At 40.0% G+C, this 18,963-nt stretch overlaps 1 protein-coding gene across 15 annotated transcripts in view; it reads left to right on the top strand.

Moving 5' to 3' along the window:
* Positions 1–18,963, top strand: part of MEIS2 (Meis homeobox 2) — a 243,008-nt gene that overhangs the window by 60,433 nt on the left and 163,612 nt on the right. For all 15 annotated transcript variants that reach the window (XM_053381659.1, XM_053381686.1, XM_053381691.1 and 12 more), the window contains one exon: positions 7,112–7,257. In XM_053381659.1, the coding sequence (XP_053237634.1) occupies positions 7,112–7,257 (146 nt within the window). The remainder of the gene's footprint in view (positions 1–7,111; positions 7,258–18,963) is intronic.

The following is an 18,963-nucleotide window of genomic DNA, read 5'->3' as shown; positions in this document are numbered from 1 at the left end:
AACCCACACAGTTAGTAAATGTTGCATGTAAACTAAAGTATTTCATCCTTCTCTTTACTCCACGGCATTAGGCCATGAACTAGTCACTGGAAGAAAACTGAAGAATTTTTTTCATGTTAACATTTCTAGACAGATTAGCACAGCAGGATTGTAAGAGAGCCCAACAATTAACAGATTTTCATATTATTCTATTTTGGAACTTTTAATGGGGAAAAATATTACTTTGAAAACCTCCCAAAAAAATAAAAATAAGAATTCAAAAGTTTACATTAATGCCTAGTTGTGCAATAGGTAAATACTGGGACAAAATTTTCAACTTCCTTTAATTATCTGTAGGTGTTATTCTTGGAGGTTTATAGGTAAAAGGAATGAACAGAAAGCCAACAAGGGTAGTTCACAAATTTATCAGTCCAACAGGTATAAGTCCCAACACATTGGAGCCATTACCTTGGTCAGAAAAGGGAATAGTTCATATTCCTTGTAGTGTTTTAGCTGAGAAACTACAAAATGAGCAACTAACTTGCTGACTCTAATAAAATGGTAACACAGGGCAGTATGAAATTAATGAACATCATTATGTTAGGTCCATTAATTTCAATGAGTAACACGTAGTTGAATGCCACCTATGGAGTAATATCATGAGTGGCAGGTCACGGAGCAGAATACATTGATGTAGCTACAGTGGCCTCTTCTGTACAAGTGGGTTATGTCCATCTTACGATAATATATGCCATTTGCTACCATAACTTAAGCAGAATTAGCTGGCAGGGTGGAGACTTAAAAACCTTTAGGTTGGGGTGCTATCACACCCCGTTTCTTTCCAGTTCTGAGCTGATCCTTGTTTATGTGATTGATTTTGAACAGTGAACAGAAGCAGTAAGTCTTTGTAGAATCACACCACAAATAATACTTCAAGTGCTGCTACATTGGTAAGGATGACAGTGGTATAGCAACATTAGACTGCATTGCTAAACCAGATTGTTGTGATCTTCAGGAGGCCAACAGTAAGCATTATAACACTGTTTTGTGCTCCCTATATGGTATTTGTTACATAGCACAGGAACTCACAGAATTAAGCTGTAACCACAAACCTGTTATTTCTTGCATGGGCACAAGCCACAAACAGAAAATGTATTAGCAGAAGAATCTTTCTCCAGATAGATTTGAATTGTTACCAAATTGTGTACTTTGCAGAGGAAGCCTAGGCTAGAACTAGATGTCATTAATGTTCACAAAAGCCCCACAGTTTGCATTCTCCCTGGAGGTGATTAATTGAAGAGACCCAGTTGGCATATCGCACTAGTGGTGTCAGCCATTGCTGCCATAATCCAGAACACCACTATGTCTTTTTGTATAGTTAGATGTATATATGAATAAGTGGCCATGTGGTTTGGGCCAATTATATCCATGCCCAGGAGACCCTTTGTTTCTGTGGAGTTTCTTGGGCATGGCTATAATCAGCCCAAACTATATGGGCACCTATTCTTTCAACAATGGGTAAAGAGGCACTTGCATGGTTAAGGACAGCAGCTCCATCACCACCATGTAAAATTTGGTGCAGTTTATAAATTAGACCTCAGTCTTGGGAATAGGTGGAGTAATGATTTCTTGATGTGAATAGAGATTGACTGCGTGTTCTATAAACTGTGGCACTAGAGGGACCAGTGTGGCATTGCGGAAATGACGTTGAGCTTTAGTAGAGCAAATGTTGGTCTGCATGTTGGATTTCTCACATCCATTTTAGTTTCAGGGCAAATCACTATCCTTCGGCTTTAATTTGCTTTCTGTAGCTTTCCTCTCAGGGTTATTCTGTGAATGAGGGCCAACACATTGTACTGCCAGTACTCAAAAGGTTATAGATCTAAATAGTAAGCCAAATAATATGCTCACCTAAGCAGTTATCTTAAGTCTTTCATTGTGTTAAACTCAGGGCAAGATTTATTTAATTTTTACTTTAAAATCTGTGCTTTTTCAGCACAGGCATGAAACCATTCCTTTCTTTAAAAAAAAACAAAACCTTTTTTAAATGAGCAGCATTATTTTTAGAATAACTTTCTCTTGATACAAGCAAATGTGATGTGCCTGCTCTCCCTCTTCCTCTTCTGTGTGAAAAAATGAAGGCTAGCTGTAGGCTAGGCTTACATGGAGATGGTAAAACTCAGATGATGAGAGGGAAATGCATTTTTTCATATCTAGGGTTCCTCTGGTCTTACTGAGATGGTTTTGATGTTTGTGGTAGTGTTTCAAAGTCCAGACATGTCTCATTATTATGAGCATGTTTTATTATTTGACACACATTGAAGATCCTTTTTGGAGTTGAGTGGGTTACCTTTCCCCCCATAAATTAAGAATTAATATATTTTATGTTCATCCATGAGATTCCAAAGTCTTTAAAAATGTCTTATGGGCAGTCGTGTTAGCCTAGTAGAACAACTATCCGTATGTGTTTTTGGTTAAACTCTATGTAACAATCTAATTAAAAACAAGCCATGGGCTGTAAATAGGCCATTGGAACATAGGAAGCTGCCTTATGCTGAGCCATACCATTGGTCCATCTAGCTCAGCATTGTCCACAAAATGGCAGTGGTTCTCCAGGCTTTCAGACAAGGGTCTCTCCCAGTCAGAGAATCATAGAATTGTAGAGTTGGAAGGGACAGTGAGGAGGGTCATTTAGTCAAATGCCCTGCAGTGCAGGAATCTTTTGCCCAACATGGGGCTTGAACCCACGAACCTGAGATGAAGAGTCTCATGATCTATCAACTGAGCTATCCTGGTCTCTTACCTGAAGATGCCAGGGATTGAACCTGGCACTTTTTTCATGCCAAGCAGATGTTGTACCATTGACTAAGTCCCTCTTACTCAGATGACTTGTGCATCCTCCAGCCTAAGAAAAGTAATGTGCAAATGTATACACACACTTAAATATATGTATAATAAGTCTTGATCTTGGAACATATCATAACTTCTCATTCTTCAGTATATCTATTTGTATGCAGAAAGTGGTGTGTGTCGATGTAATGATTTTGTTCCTTCTATGAGTCACAAAAAAGCATGAAGAAAATGAGAAAATAGCTCAAAAATAGCTGATTTTATAATATTTAAGCGGGGTGAGGAATAATTTTAACTGTCTTGGTTTAAAAAAGACTGTCTTGGTCTGCAGCTTCATTTGAACTTGAGGGTCCACCTGAAGAAAGTAGGATTGAGGTCTGAGTTTAAGAGAGTAAGTGTGTAATGAAAGGGCCTCTTCACATGTTACATGTTCACATGTTATACCTGCAGGTATAGGACGGTATATAAATTCTATCTATCTATCATCTATCTATTCTATCCTTGGAAATGGAACGAAATAAAGTAAGAGAACCAGTGGGAGATAGTGCTGCCAGGAACTGCATTAAATACATCTTCTCTGTTCTATCCCTGAGGAGTGGTACACTGTATAGCACACAGTGGCTGAGATCTAGAGGAACATTGACAGCATTGTGCCTTGCTGCTGCGGGGGATGGGGGTGGAGAGTGGATAACATGAAAAGCAATGTAGAGGCAAACCCTCTGTGGGACTGGATCTTTCATTCCCCGAAGATCCCTGAGGTCTGTGGACTTTGAAAGCTAAACCACAGTGTACAAATGAATGAATGATCCTTCCAGAAATGACCATCTTTCTCTCTCCCACCACCCCACTTCAGGGAAAATTTTTTTGCCAGTGCCTTCTGACATTCTTTTTCCCTGTGCTCAGTTCTCACCATGCATTTTTGTTAATGGAGAGTAGTGAATAGTGCTTAGAAAGTGGCATGTTATAAGGCATTTTACATTGGCTTAGATCCTTTTGTAACCACAAGACATTTCTCTTTGGTTTAGATATTTGTGTATCCATTTTCACATGTGCAAAGGTAACACTGCACCAAATAAGAATTCAGCAACTTGTCTGAGAGGCATAAATGGGTACGTAGTTCATAAGGCAATGGAGTATGAGGCAGAAAATTACTTTCGCCCCTTCTGGTATGTGCCAAAGTGGCATGGCTGGCAAAAATCAGTTTGTAATTATTGCACTGTGTCACGTGCTCAACAGCTAAGATTTCATTTTGCTGCTCTGCCTTTAGTTTTTCATTCAGTACAGCAAGATTGGTGAGGGATGGCGGGACTTGTTTAAAATAGACATATGCTCCTCTTTTTCGTAATATTTCACAGATAACCTGTTTTATTTTCCTAATTTCAGACAGACTAAATTCCAGTTCTGATCTTATTTGCAGTGTTCTAACTCATGTAACTGCTATGAAATGCATTCTAATTTTACCATACCACAAGTTTTCACTTTCATCCTTTCATCACTAATGTAGTTGTCTTATTTAAGGTTTACAGTGCATACTATTTATAGTATAACTAGACTATTGGAACTCAGTTATTGATGATTTGCAGAATTTTCATTTGTCTCTTGCTCCTATTAGATAAGTTTCTCCCCTCTCCCTCTCTTTCGTTATATGAATGGAGAGAGGATCAAGAATGGTAATTAATCTCTAACATTTTACACTAGATCAAGCCTATTGGCTCTGTAAACTTCAGCCAAACTTATGCAAGATGAATCTGAATATCTAACCACCTATTATTAGCCTTTTTCATAATCAAAGCACTGTACTGATCCTCTTGGAAGGCTCCAAATTAAGCATTGCACAAAAAGCAGCATTAAGGTGTTCCTGAATGCCTGGATAGAAACAAGAATTGTTCTCTCTTGTGTTTCTGTTGTATTTGTGTGCCTGACCAAGAAAAAGAGACAGATTGAAAGAAGAATTTATATCTACATGCATTATGTGCATACATTCATAGGTTTTAGAAAAGAAGACAAAGATATCTTTATCTAGACAATAGATAGAAAAAGAGACTCATTTCAGAACTTGCACTTTTGGCGTGGATTGTTCTTTTCCCTCCATCTCTGGGTACTGCTTTTCAAAATTGCCTGAGGCTACAGTACAGCACCTCAGATCCCCAAGGCCCCTTGCCTGGCTCCTAATAGCCACTCTCCATCTGTGTCACATGAACAGCTGATGAGATAGCTCTAGTGCCTGTATTTTGGAGTGCACATCCACCCAGGTTAAAATGCTGGGGTTGCCAAGGAGCAGTCAGAAGCCATTAGTGTTTGTGAGAATTTGCCTTGCAGCAGTTCCTTGGCATAGTCAGTGGAAAGGGGTGTGTATTTGTTCTTGCACACGCATGGGTGTCGGGTGGTGGGCCACTAAGAAAAGGAGTTCTTCCAAAGTAATATGTTTTCCTTGCCGGAAAAGGTTGGTTCGTGATAAACTCCTGTCTTTTTCTTTTATCACTGTCCACACCTTCAATTTACCTTCTAGTCAAAGAAAAAGAAAACAGCAACTTAGGGGTCTGACTCAGGTCCTTGGGCAGATGGAAGGGAACTGCTCAGCCTTGGGGCAGGGTAGTTGTAATGAAGTGGCCTGTCATTCTGTAAATAGAGAGGACCATCTCTTCTATGTGATGGAGGGTATCACATTGCAGTGAAAATGGAAATGTCAATAAAATTAATCTGCTAGCTCTTTGCTCTGGCTTTTTTTGTTTTTGTTTCTCTAGTTAGAGGGGGGGGAGGTGAGTGGTGGTATTTTCCCCTCCCCAGTTGTTTTTGCCTTTTCTTTTCTTTTTTAAAGAAATGTGTGTGGGCACCATAAACAAAGGTGAAATAGAATTTAAAGTTTTGAGGTAAATAGCCTCTATGTATTGGTAATGTGTTTGTTTTAGCAGCACTAAAGATCCAGAAGAGGCTATAGGAATTAGTTCATGGGTCTATAGCATTCCTCAGGAAGCTATGGAGCGTCTATCTCAGGCTACATTGAGCACAGAGTTTATTGTTTTAGGCTTTCTTGGACAAGGTTTTTACTTAGCATGGGATTTATGGCATTTACTGCTAATGAATGTCTATTCTTAAATTACAAAAACCACCGTCTCAGTGCAATTCCCAGATGTCCTTCCAGGACCTCGGCTTCTTAAACACCAGCAGGGAGCATAAACTCTCCACTTCTCTGTTTTCCTCTTTCGTGTGGCTCCAGGCTAATGATGTGTAAGGAAAACACAGCAATCTATAAAGTCTCAGTGCTGTCCCAGTATTCTTCATTTATTTTGCATTTGATTATGCCACAAGTCGGATCTTGTTTCTTTCCTTTTTTAAAAGTTATTAGTTCAAATATTAATGTAGGAATATGGCATATATTGCTGCTCTTGATTGATGCCTTCCCAAAAACAGGAAGACGTGCTCGTATGAATTTTAAGAAAGTAGGGGTCCTGCAATGCCTTGCCAGAAGAGTTTTTCAGATACATAATTTAGATGCCCTCCAGGCAGGCTTTCAAGGCATTTTTGCTGGAGGGCAAGAAAAAATAACTATGACTGTTAAAAGTAAATGATTTTTGCTAATGCACAATTAATGCCAGGGAAAAGCACTGAAGAGAAAGATGTTCATGGAAAGTTCTGATTAAGCAAGCACCCTACCTTGATGTGCATCCTTAAAAAAAAAAAGAAATAAAAAGAAGCAGAATATAATGATCACTGATGCAGGCACATAAGTTTTCATGTCTTGCAAATACTATGTTGAGGGTCATACAAGTGTGCGTGCGTGTGCATGTGTGTGAGTGGGGAGATGATAGTAAATAGGGAGGGGTTCAGCTGGCAGTGTGCTATGTGCTCTGAACAGTGACGCATTTACTGTCACCTATGCAGAGGGCCCAGAATATATAGACCACAGAACATTTAACTTGATTACCTTCACCATATATTCAGCATAGTTGCAGGGAATGCATTTACAGTAAATAGGTTTTTGTGTGGCAGGTTTTCCCACACTGCATTTCATAATTGACAAAGAAGTATTGCACTGTGTCAAGCAAACAATTATAATTGAATTAATGGTTTGTGCGTGTGTGAGGCACAAAATTAGTATTTGGAGAGACATGATTTCTAATTTTTATATATCTATATCAGCAATCATATTTAATAAGAAATTGAACATGCCTGATTTTTTCATATATGAATGACACTTCATTAGTGCTTTAGTAGTTAATCTGATTATTCAGATTGGCTTATATTTCTTGTTTATTATCTCTCACCCCATTTTTTCTATTAGGGGATGGTTTAGACAACAGTGTAGCCTCTCCCGGCACAGGGGATGATGATGATCCAGACAAGGATAAAAAGCGGCAGAAGAAAAGAGGAATTTTCCCCAAAGTAGCAACAAATATCATGAGAGCATGGCTGTTCCAACATCTCACAGTAAGTGAATGCAAAAAGAAGAAGAAGTATTTTACACAAGTCTAATTATTTTTAATAGCCCTTTCAACATTTTAGGATAATGTTTTGGGTGGTTGGAAGTTGGTTCTCTGCAATGGAATATATTTGGGAGTTATTATATATTATGTACCTTGAGTATAAAGCATCACACGTAGTGCAAAATGGGATTCACCTCAAGGACTGCCATTTTACTGTACAATTAGAGAGACTATTTTATGTACTTATTTATTTGAAACTGCTTATGGTGAGCAATCATCAGAAACAGAGATGTAGAATAGTCACCACGGGATGTCCAGGCAGGCTTAAATAATATTTCAGGAGTCCACTGTAAACCAAGCAGGCCTGCTGAGTGGTTGATGATGGTTAGTGAGGATCAGTGTGGGATTCTGAACAGCCCCCATCCTAGGGCTTCTAAATGGTGGAGCTATGTTGCTTTTGAAACACACATATACTGTGTATATTCCAACATGCATTGCAAGAGGTAGATGAAGTCAGAGAATTCATTTGAAAACTTTTCCTATGTTGGTTTACATGCAAAATATAGACAGCGTTTAGTTTTTCTAATTCCTCAGTTCTATAGGAGATTAAAGCACCTATTTAAGCTGCTCTTCAAGTCCATTATCTTAAAAGCTAGCCATATTCACTTCTGGGGGAAAGCGAGTAAACGTGAAAAAACAACACTTTTAGTAGCAATCTATCTTTATCCTCCTGTTTTGCAATTGGTTTTATGTGTTGGTGTTCTGTTGACTATTACAGCTTTACTTAGGCATCAAAATACATTTTTACAAAAGAAGTAGTAGCTCTCTTAATTTTACTTGGAAATGGTGGAAAATGGTAAAATTATCAGTTCACTTTCCCCTCCATTTTGTTTGGGCTAATACTTAAAAGGATAGTGTGGTTAACTATCACACACAAGGGTTCATTTTGTGATTGTTAAAATTACACATTTTTTGTGGTGGTAGATATTAGTTATTGTCTCATGGTTCCTGGAGTGATTCAGGTACCTCTTTTATTTACAGTGGTGGCTACCAAGCAGCTTTGCTGATGAAACAGCTTGAAGGGGTTGGGTAGCGTTAGATACCAGTTTTAAACCATCATTTTGATGTAAGAACATTATTAGCAAACTAAGGTGCATTGATCTGGCCTGTAGGGTCAGGATTAGCCAGAATAGCCAGTGCCTCTGCTCGAACAGTGGTTATTTTTGCCTTCCAGCTATGGCCATTTCAAAGGTCAGGTGCCCTGTAGTACCTACTTGGCTCAGAGGAATTAGACAGAACATGAGTCTCTGGGCTGATTACTTAACCAAAGACAAAATAATGAGTCCTAAGCAAATACTGACTAATTGAAAGGGCTGTAAATCCATTACATATTGGTCAGGGATAATCAGGAGTATTTAATCACTTTTATCTATTCAGGAGCACTGAAGCTGCAACAGCAAAGCCCTGAACCTTGCCATTTGCTTATTATTCTCATCATTATCAAAATTACTTCACAGCTGTTCTTTGCTACATCACCTCAGCTGGAGATTTACTAACCTGTAAAATGTTTTTAATTTGGAAGTTGAGTGAGTGTGAGGGAGAGGTTGTTTTTTTTTTAACTGAAGGAAGTGGTTAGAAGAGCAGCACACTGATGCTGAAAAAAACTTGGGGCTATGAATAATCCACTTTATTTCATATAAGCTTGCATATTAATTCCCCCAACTCTCACTAAGTCATCCCCATCCCCATGGATTTTTGCCACTGCCTTTTCTTTCTAAAACGTTGTGTGGAAAGTGCTTAGTGTATGCTTGCCAAAAGGATAATTTATATATCACATATCTTGAATAACATCTTCATGGTTTTTAGCATTCCTGAAATTCCACCATGTTTCTCTGCCTCACACCAGATGAACTAAGGAAATGCAGTAGCTTTGATGAGGATGGTCCTTGCATAAGCTAAAAAAAAAAAAAAAGCTCTTTACCATCTAGGTTTTAATGAGTTTGTAGGTGTTGAAAGATTTACTGTGCTATAATTCTCAGACCTGAGAACTGATAATGGAGACCTCTGACTAGTGCAATGAAAATTCAAAAAGATTTTTGCCATAAACACATGCTGAGAAGGAAAATAACTCTTTCCTTAAACAGTTCCAGCATTCTTTTTTTCTTTCTGATTTGTTTGTTCCTTCAAAATACAACTTTGGTCCTTCTATGAAGGTAAACTATAATCTACAAATGTTTTCTCAAGTAAATTTCATAATAGAAAGAGTCTTAAAATTTAAATGGTTTTCCTTCACCACTGCTCTAACCTGATTTCAAATAGGTTTGTCCACTCTTTTGTGCTCTGTGACCTGGTCTTGTATTACAATAATCCTACAATGTACCCTTTTTCTCTTTCTTTTTTCAAAGAAACTAATTGAATTATCTCATTATTTTAATTTGTTAAGCAAATGTATTTTACATCACAGGATGTGTTCTTAAAGAAGGGGCTGCTAAGGCTTTGCCCCTTGAATGGTCCATTGGTGCATTTTGACATTCATGCATTCTCATTAATGAAAGGGACATAAAAGAACTCTGGTTGTATTTTTTTTCAAACTCCCAACCAGCATGGAGCAACTTTTTCCATAAGCCACAGGGGTCTCTCTACATATGTTCTCAACTGCAAGCTATTGTCACCTATTCTGAATACCTCAAAAGGACAAATAAAATACTAAAGGCCAACTGTAGCAATTGTTAGTTTCAATATGACAAAAATCATTAACCTCTGCTTTGCCTGGGAGGCAAGCCATTTTTGCTTTAAGCTTAAACTAAGCTCAAAAATTTCTGTGCAATGTGAAATTTTTGTGGAATATATATTTTATAAATAGGAAATATGGTTCATCTTAAGAACTATTTTACTTCCAAAATTGCTAAAATGACATGTTGATCTTGGTTGATAACTCTACATGAATTAATTTGACCCACTGACTGACTTTCATCACATTGTTTCATAACTGTATATAGTAGTTTCCCACTATTTCAGTTTTTGGAAAAACTTCCATAATACTAAGAACAAACTAAGTATAAAGCTTTTGTGGATAGAAACTTCCAATGCTTGCATAATAATTCAACCGTGTTCTCATTCTGCAATTGGTATCTGCCTTACATTAAGTATTACAATGGTACAGGAAGATGAAAGGATCTTAGGATGAATTGCTAGAAAATGTCCATGCTTTTTCTGGATAATATCCAGTATTTGAGTGGGTAAAGGAAATCCTAGCCTGGTAGTATAAGCTTCTCAGTAGTACATAAAGATTATGATATCAGAAAGGTAAACCTGACATCAAGGCTGTTGTTATTTAACTTCAAAGATAGTTAAAGAAAAGGAACAGCAAGAAATCTGACCCACGCAGCCTTTATTCATAGCCTTGGAAAACTCCTTTTCCCTCCATGCCAAACAGCTCTTTAGTACACTCAATTAGCCTCTCAGAAATCTCTGCTTTCCTCCCTCAAGTGCTCCCCTGTTTGCCCTGCAAAGAACATATTTGATCATGGAATGAAAACAGGAAGTGCTTGTGTACAAAGATACCTCTTGCTCACACTGCTTTTGAGCTAAAGGTTTCCTTATCATAGCAGTCACAGAAAAACTTACTGCATGGCGTAGAAGCTCTTTGAAAATAGATGCATATAATCAGAACAGGCGGCAGTCATAGAGGAAGGAACTATGTAATAGTTGGATTTTTACCTTTAGTCATCCAACTTTTCCTGCAGCAGAGACAACAGAAAATCTCATATTTCATTCCAGTCAATCAGCTTCCTTTTAAATGATGTCATATGTATATTTTAGATCTAAACATAGATTAACCCTATTTAATTTTTTAAAAAATTAAGGGTTTATGGATTTTTGCAGTATACAAGCACTAAGCTCCCTTATTTCACACCTACCTTACATTTCATTAATTCCTGTTGCAAGATTTGTTGAAAGCTGCCTTTTAATTTGGGTTTGTAAAAATACTTCTAATTTGGTTATGCAATGCAAATTAAAGTTGCAGCCTTGCCCTAGTCATGAGTGTGTAATTTCCACTGAACTTGGTTTGACTTATATGTGTATAACTGCATATTGGATTGCAGCCTGCTTATTCCTTTCCTTACACAACTGCCTTTCAAAGTAGAGTAGTCATGTCCCAAACTATTTGGAAATTGCTGCCACCATCCTTGTCCTCTTAACTCCTACAGCTCCCAGACAGGAGAGGATTTGGGGGATTTCAGGCAAACACATACACAGGGACACATACACAATGCTAGAGGTAGCATTCAGTTTACTTGGCCCTCCTTGGCTGAAAGAAACGTGGTATTTAATGCCAATATGCCTCTCAGTTTACAAGGGGAGCAGAGCCAGTACCCATCTCCCTGTGTCCCCCATCTAGAGATAACAGCATCCTGCTTTTCTCTGTCGACCTCAATCCTAAACCTCTGTAGCATGAAGCAAGTGGCTTAGGCCATGAGAATTATTGCATGAACCCTGAGAGTTGTCAATAATTCACACAAACCCAGTGGTCCAATTATTTAACATTTATTAGGAATAAGAAGGCAAAGGACAGCACAAAGGGACAAAGCAGAATACTGAAAATAGAAGAAGAAGAAGAGAAGAGTTTGGATTTGATATCCCGCCTTTCACTCCCTTTAAGGAGTCTCAAAGCGGCTAACATTCTCCTTTCCCTTCCTCCCCCACAACAAACACTCTGTGAGGTGAGTGGGGCTGAGAGACTTCAAAGAAGTTTGACTGGCCCAAGGTCACCCAGCAGCTGCATGTGGAGGAGCGGAGACGCGAACCCAGTTCCGCAGATTAGGAGACTACCGCTCTTAACCACTACACCACACTGGCTTTTTAGCTCAAGTCTATCCTATCCCAAACTACCGTATTTTTCGCTCCATAAGACGCACCTTTTCCTCCTAAAAAGTAAGGGGAAATGTGAGTGCGTCTTATGGAGCGAATGGTGCTTCGCAGGAGAGGTGCTGTGCAGAGAGGGAGAGATGCGCAGCGCCCCTTCAGTGAAGCACCTCTCCTGCGAAGCGTGAGGAGGAACGGAGCCCCTTCTGTTCCTCCTCCCGCTTCGCTGAAGGGGTGCTGCGCAGCTCCCCCTCTCTGCACAGGAGAGCTGCGCAGCGCCCCTTCAGCAAAGTGCCTCTCCTGCAAAGCGGGAGGAGGAACGGAGCCCCTTCTGTTCCTCCTCCCGCTTCGCTGAAGGGGAGCTGCGCAGAGACAGTGGCCAGCACTGTGGCCACCTTGATGCCTGTGGGAAGCCCACAAGCAGTACATGAGCATGATAGCACCTCTAAAAACTAGGTGCATCTTATGGTCAGGTGCGTCTTATAGAGCGAAAAATACAGCAATTACAAACAGGCTTCTGGTCTCCTCATGAGTAATGCAACATAGATGTTTAGTTGCATGGTATTCTGATGGTCAATGAAGGGGAAAGGACTGCATAGCCACATCCCATTTTAAAAAGTGTTTCTACCTATCTTGAAGTTGAGTGGCACCTGACACTTTCTAGCCAATTATACTCCAGGTCATGTTAGGTAAGGTGGGGTTGGGAAGATGGTGGACACCTGGGGCAGAGGGAGATGGCGGTCACTGGGGGAAATTACCCATTTAGTTATTCTATGACCTTGCTAGACAGGATGTAACCCAGAACTTAGTGTCCTGGGAGCTTGGCAGAAAGGAGGAAGGAGGTGCCTGGCTTGTTCAGGCAAAATGGAGAGTAAGAGATCAGGGCTGGCTGCCACAATATGAAACTAGCATCACATACCGTGAAATTTGTATAACTTCCTGTAACTCCAGTAAAAGAAATTCCTCTAACTATACTCTGAAAGGTCGGAGCCAGTTCATTTATTGAGTCTGAAGATTGGAGTTATTCCTAATTAATATAGTGTGTGTGTGTGTGTGTGTGTGTGTGTGAGAGAGAGAGAGAGAGAGAGAGAGAGAGAGAGAAAGAAATCAGATTAAAGGTAATTGCATCACGTTGTCTACTTGTTTTGCTTCTTCAAACTACTCTTCAGCTCAAACTCAAACCAGCAGTCAGGTACATGGTGATCAGGCTGTCTTGTCTCTCTTTGGAATGTAGCCAGACAAGTTCCTCCCGTCTAGTGGGTCTGTTTCTCCCCCTACAAGCTTTGCAACTAGAGTCCTGGCTGTAAACTCCAACTCCACCTCCTCCTGCCTGTGATGAAGCATTTTATCTGGCTGCAACCTAAAGAGCAGTGAGGTCTTATTAAGTCTTTCCTCCTTGCCTTAGTTTGACCTTCAGATTAGTGTTCCTCTCAGCCTGACTACGTTTTTGGCCCTGTTCCGCTGCCCCATGTTGCATATCTGAGCAGCCAGACCCACATTCCTGGTTGCCTGGTAGATATTGACATCAGTTCTTTAAACGAGTGCTCTTTTGTTTCAGTTCAGTGGTCTCTGCTTTAAACTGGTGTCTCAGGGGATGGGGCTATCAAGTATGCACCAAGGCTTACTTTTTTTGTGAAGGGGAAAGCAGCACATTGCCATAATTAGTTAACGATTTTAGGATTTTAGTGTGAGAAGAAGGATATACAGTTTTTCTCTGTTGTGGGCAAAAACTGGTTGTGGCTTCTCAGTGGCAGCAAGCTAAGGTGCAAACATCTTCATGCCCTCTCCCATGGAACACATTCTCTCTGCTCACAAGTGTTTGGATTTTCAATAGGGAGGCCAGGGCCCTTGGCACATGCTGAAAGAAAAAAAAGCCAAAGTATCTGTACTGATCCAGAAAATGTGAAAGCAAGCCAATATTTTGGGACACTTGATTGGTCCTAATAAAAGTGTTGCCCAACTGGATTTCAATGTTTAAAGACACTCTTTCCTTTATCAACTCTGTAGAAGTCTGGCTGGTGCGGGAAACGGGGGATTAAAAATTGCATCACACAATTTCAAAAGTAACTAGATGAGCGCCGCAACCCCAGAGTTGGTCACGACTGGACCTAATGGTCAGGGGTCCCTCTACCTTTATGTATTTAAAGAGGTACAACTCTGTTCTCTCACCCTAAAATTGCTTGTCATTAAGTCAAAGATAGTCCATAGTGCCCATAGTTCTTTTCAATGGAGAGGAAGCTCTGAAGGTAATTTCACCTTCAGAGGTTTCTTCCTCATGGAGAGTCGTAGCATATACGTTAATAGAACTGAGCCAGCTACAGACCCAGAATCCTGCCAACACTGAGATGATGTTCAAGATCAGCCTTGAGGCTGCATTTCAGGATTAATCTAGGAATGTGATCAGGCGCTATATATTTGAATAGACAAATCACCAATGGAAAATGTTGTGTTGGTACGTTCCCAGATCTATCAAAAAGCTGCATAAAGTAGTCTTGACTTGATTAGATGACTTGGATTGATGGCTTTGCCATTTAGGAAGTGGGAAGAAGAGAAGAATATTCTCATCAGCTGTGTTGCTTGGGGACCAGAACAGCTTGGCTTTACAAGATCCATGCTTATGTACCTGGCAGGAGACTCTGTAAAATTCCTCAGAGGCCACTATATTGGCATAGAAACCTCTGAGACATCTCATTTAACATTGGAATAACTGGTTGCTAGATCAAAAGTGGCACATAAGATTCAATGCCACTTCTCACAGGGTGCAAGGGAAAACTATGGGTAGTGTTCAATGTCATACTGTTACAAATGTTCCATTTGTGCAAGCATTTCATCATGCCAGACACAATGATTCTCTTTTCCCTGCTGCTCTGGGGGTTCTCCTGATCCACACCCTAAGCATGTGGGGAAAGCCCCATTGCAGAAAGGGAAGCCCTTGGTCAGGGCTTCTGCTGAGGGATTCATTGGGTGAATCCCACCCACAGAAGAATGGACTGCAGACCCGATGCCAGTGATTGTCTTTTACGTTTTGCCCTGCTTTTTCCAGGCACAAACCTGCACTTAAAAGCTCAGTGTCTGAGCATTTGGGGTTTTTTGCTTTGGAGCTTTTCCTGCAAAAACCTGCTTTTTAGTGCTCAGTTTGGGTTTAAGTGGATTGCCATTCGCTCTGGTTGAGGCTTAAAGAACAGGTTTTCATGGGGAAAGCTTGGAGCAAAAAAAAAGGGGGTTCTTGGACATGGAGCTTTAAAATGCAGACTGTGCCTGGAAAGAGCAAAGGTAAGTATGGATAAGCCTTTTCTGAGAGTTTGACAGGGTGGATGCATGAGCAAGGGGTCCTCCATTCACTGGAGTGGCCATTATTCCTCAGCTTCTTGCCACTGTCACCTTCCAGGGCACCTAGGTAGTGTTATGTGTAGCTATGGGAGAGAGGGTACCAAAACAGTGACAATTCAGCAAAAGACATTAATGTCAGAAGCAACCCAGAAGCATGTTAGTTGCAAGAAGGAGATGGTTGTTTTGCACAATGAACAACTTTCAGTTATTCCACTTTCTTTTCAGAGGGGGTAGCCCACCCTCATGAAAAGGAGACTGACAGCAAAGGGAAGACAGAGTACATTTTGGAGATACTAGATGCAAGGCCACAGCCTTTAAAAAATGAGAAAGGTATATCGGCGCAAGAATGAGAGCACTGGTAACATTAGCAAGAAACATTGACATTGTGTGCATTTAGGAGGGGGAGCTACGGTAATTATCGGTACTGTGGCAGAAGTAGATGCATGTTCCATCACAGGTCTCTACCAATTACTCATATTTTATCGGGGCTCTCTGAGGGCATCTTCCCTGAGAAGCCACTAACATTCTGGAGCTGGCAGGGCCAGGCTGTGGCCTATGGGCATTGTTTTAGAAAAGTGTTCTGGGATTTGTTGAAAAGCTTATCAGGAGTTTGTCAGAGGAAAAATAGTAATGGGAGACAACATTGCACTGAAAGACAACGAAGTAGGTTTTCTGTGTTTTAGGGTTGTTAGACTTTTCCAATCAGACGTTCTAAAAGACACAACGGAAGTGGCTGTACACGTAGGAGGAGATGCTACATTCACATTGTCTCCAGTAGTTGTGTGAGTTGAAGACAGCCGTCAAAGTTTGTTCCTTTCCCCCTGTCTGCAGCACCTGCACCTTCTGAAAAGCCTTTCAAAATGGTTCTACAGGGCTGGAATAACCTGAAATCAGGAATAGGAACCTTGCACCAGTCTTTTTTGGCGGTCACTCGTAGCTGAGTAAGATTGTCTTCCATAAACACGGTTTTAACAATGAATCCGTAAGTGACTGTGGAGGCCAATTCTGGATCCACACATCCTTCCACAATGGAGTCCACTGACACAAGGTTCCTCCACTTGATTTCAGATAATTCTCCCCTCTCGCTGTAGCCATTGGTAGAGGAACCATTGGTACCATCCATAGCTACAATCCTATACCCACCTACCTGGGAGTAAGCCCCAATGAACCCAATGGAACTTCTGAGTAGGCATGTATAGGATTGTGCTGTTAGAGCCGAACATTTTGCCGTCAAGTATTGTACCATTAGTAGGATTGTAAAATTGGTGGACAACAATGTCAAATAGGGCTGGGTATGCTTATTTTCAACATAGTTGTTTGGTTGCTTTTATGAGACAAAGATCTGTTTGTATTATGCAGTTGCCTTGCTGAGAGAGAAAAGACAGATACAGAGAGAATGAATGTGTTCCAGCTCTGTATTGATTTCTACTAGACAAAGGAAAACATCTGTGAATTGTTTGAGGATTAAAATTACGTAGGGCTACCTGCATTTCCACCATCATTGTTTAATTCCAGGAAATGATGTCATATTGCATGAAACAGCATTATTTGATTCTTTTTTACATTACTCATGGTGTCGTAAGAACCTTTATAATGCCGCAATGTTTCTAATTAGGCACATGCTTGTATATAATTGCATCTGTGTATGTATACCTAGTGTGTTTTAATGTATAAATGTATGCATTAAACAGATTTTAATGCATAAATATGCTATAATGTATTGGGAGCATGGGGAATGACATTTTGAAAAGGCTGCCAGGTTTCAGAAACATCTCTTGGCTTATTTGTACTTCAAACTGGATATCAGAGTTCCCATCAGCGTTAGCTCCGTTTCTACAAAGGATCTCTGTGGACAATAAGCTACGTACCAGTGAAGCTGAGAATGGGTGCAAAGTGGCAGAGCCGCCCGCTCCAAGTCTCTGCTAACCTGAGTACACTGCTGAGGCAGGCAATGGGAGGCCACTTTCCCGCCCCCTATAACTGCATCCATTCCCCCTACCCTGCTCCATTCTATACAAGTTACTAATGCTCCAAGTACAAGTAACTTGATGGCACGCAAAAGTCTGGGTGTAAATATGAGGAGTCTGCATGAACACACACACACACACACATACACACTGCCTGCCATACCTTCTTACCAACATACTCATTTTAGAGGGGTTGGGAGCACACCAGTAGATTTGAGATGATGGGAAAGAACAGGGAAAACAGACATCTGGTGCACTTTTTAGAGTTCTTCTACGCATGAATGTTGCACTAGTGTCCAACTGAATCATTTTTAATCTCTCATTTAAAAGAATAAATAAAAATATACTTTTTAAACAGAGGCCAGTATATTTAAGCTTTTAGTCCTTTACCATATCATTTCCTCTTTTATAAAATATGGCGTATGTGTCAATTCTGTCACCATCTGTCTTTTTGATTTTGTTTTTTTTCCTATTCTTACAATTACAGAGACAATCCAAACTGTAAATAATTTAATTTTAGAAACCTTACTGAGACAAGAAATTTGCATTTAGTATGCTGTAGATGGGAGACACCAGTATACTATTCCAGATGCTACATATATGCTCTTTATTACTAGAAATTCACCATTTTGCATGCTACTGTTCTTTGTTTGACTTCTAAATTATACAGGCTTAAATTCTCCTTCCTTGTCTTTCTTCCAGTTCTATTATAAACACACAGCCTATCAGAGTGTATTGCATAAGCAAGTCTACAGGGATATAACTAGATTAAAAATAGCTACAAATATAAGCAAAATATTGGCTTTGTAAGTTCTACTATGCCCAGGAATGTATTGTTTGTGGTGGTATCTTTCTTCACAACCAATCTTCCTCCCACCCCTTAAATAACATTTTTTCAGTGCATCAAAAGAAAACCTGTTTCCTGGAGTTCACATCTCCCTTCTGCTCTACATCCATCTCATATTCATATTATATAGAAGAGGTGCACTTGGCCCTAGGGAATATGTTTTCCTTCACAGATGGAGTGAGGGTTATTGCCTCTTTCTGACTCTTCTGTGTGATATATGCTCCCTCCCACCTTGTGAATGAACACAATAACCCTCTTTCTAGATTAGTTCACTTAAGTGTGGTATAGCCAATGAGATCATGAAGATGGATTTTTGATTCACAGAATAGGGTTGGATAAGTCATTGACACAATTCAGATATAGCAGGAAATAATGCTTTTTCACCACCTCAATGTATTACATGTATTCTCCCTTTCTTTCTCTCCTCGTTCATAAGCCAGTGGAGGAGATTAAAAACAAAAAAATCTACTTCTGGTTTGAAACCAGCCACAATTCTTTGTGACATCTGAGATCAGACAACTGTGGTTTGTTTAAAATAGAGTTTTAGAATAAGCCAAGGTATGAAATACAATTTGATCCTTACTAACCATAGCTTGGGACGCGGGTGGCGCTGTGGTCTAAACCACAGAGCCTAGGGCTTGCTGATCAGAAGGTTGGCAGTTTGAATCCCCGCGACGGGGTGAGCTCCCATTGTTTGGTC

The sequence above is a fragment of the Podarcis raffonei genome, chromosome 1 (genome assembly GCF_027172205.1).
Source record: "Podarcis raffonei isolate rPodRaf1 chromosome 1, rPodRaf1.pri, whole genome shotgun sequence".
Lineage (NCBI taxonomy): Eukaryota > Metazoa > Chordata > Lepidosauria > Squamata > Lacertidae > Podarcis > Podarcis raffonei.
The sequence above is the reverse complement of the archived record's forward strand: the minus strand, read 5'-3'. Positions and strand labels throughout refer to the sequence as shown.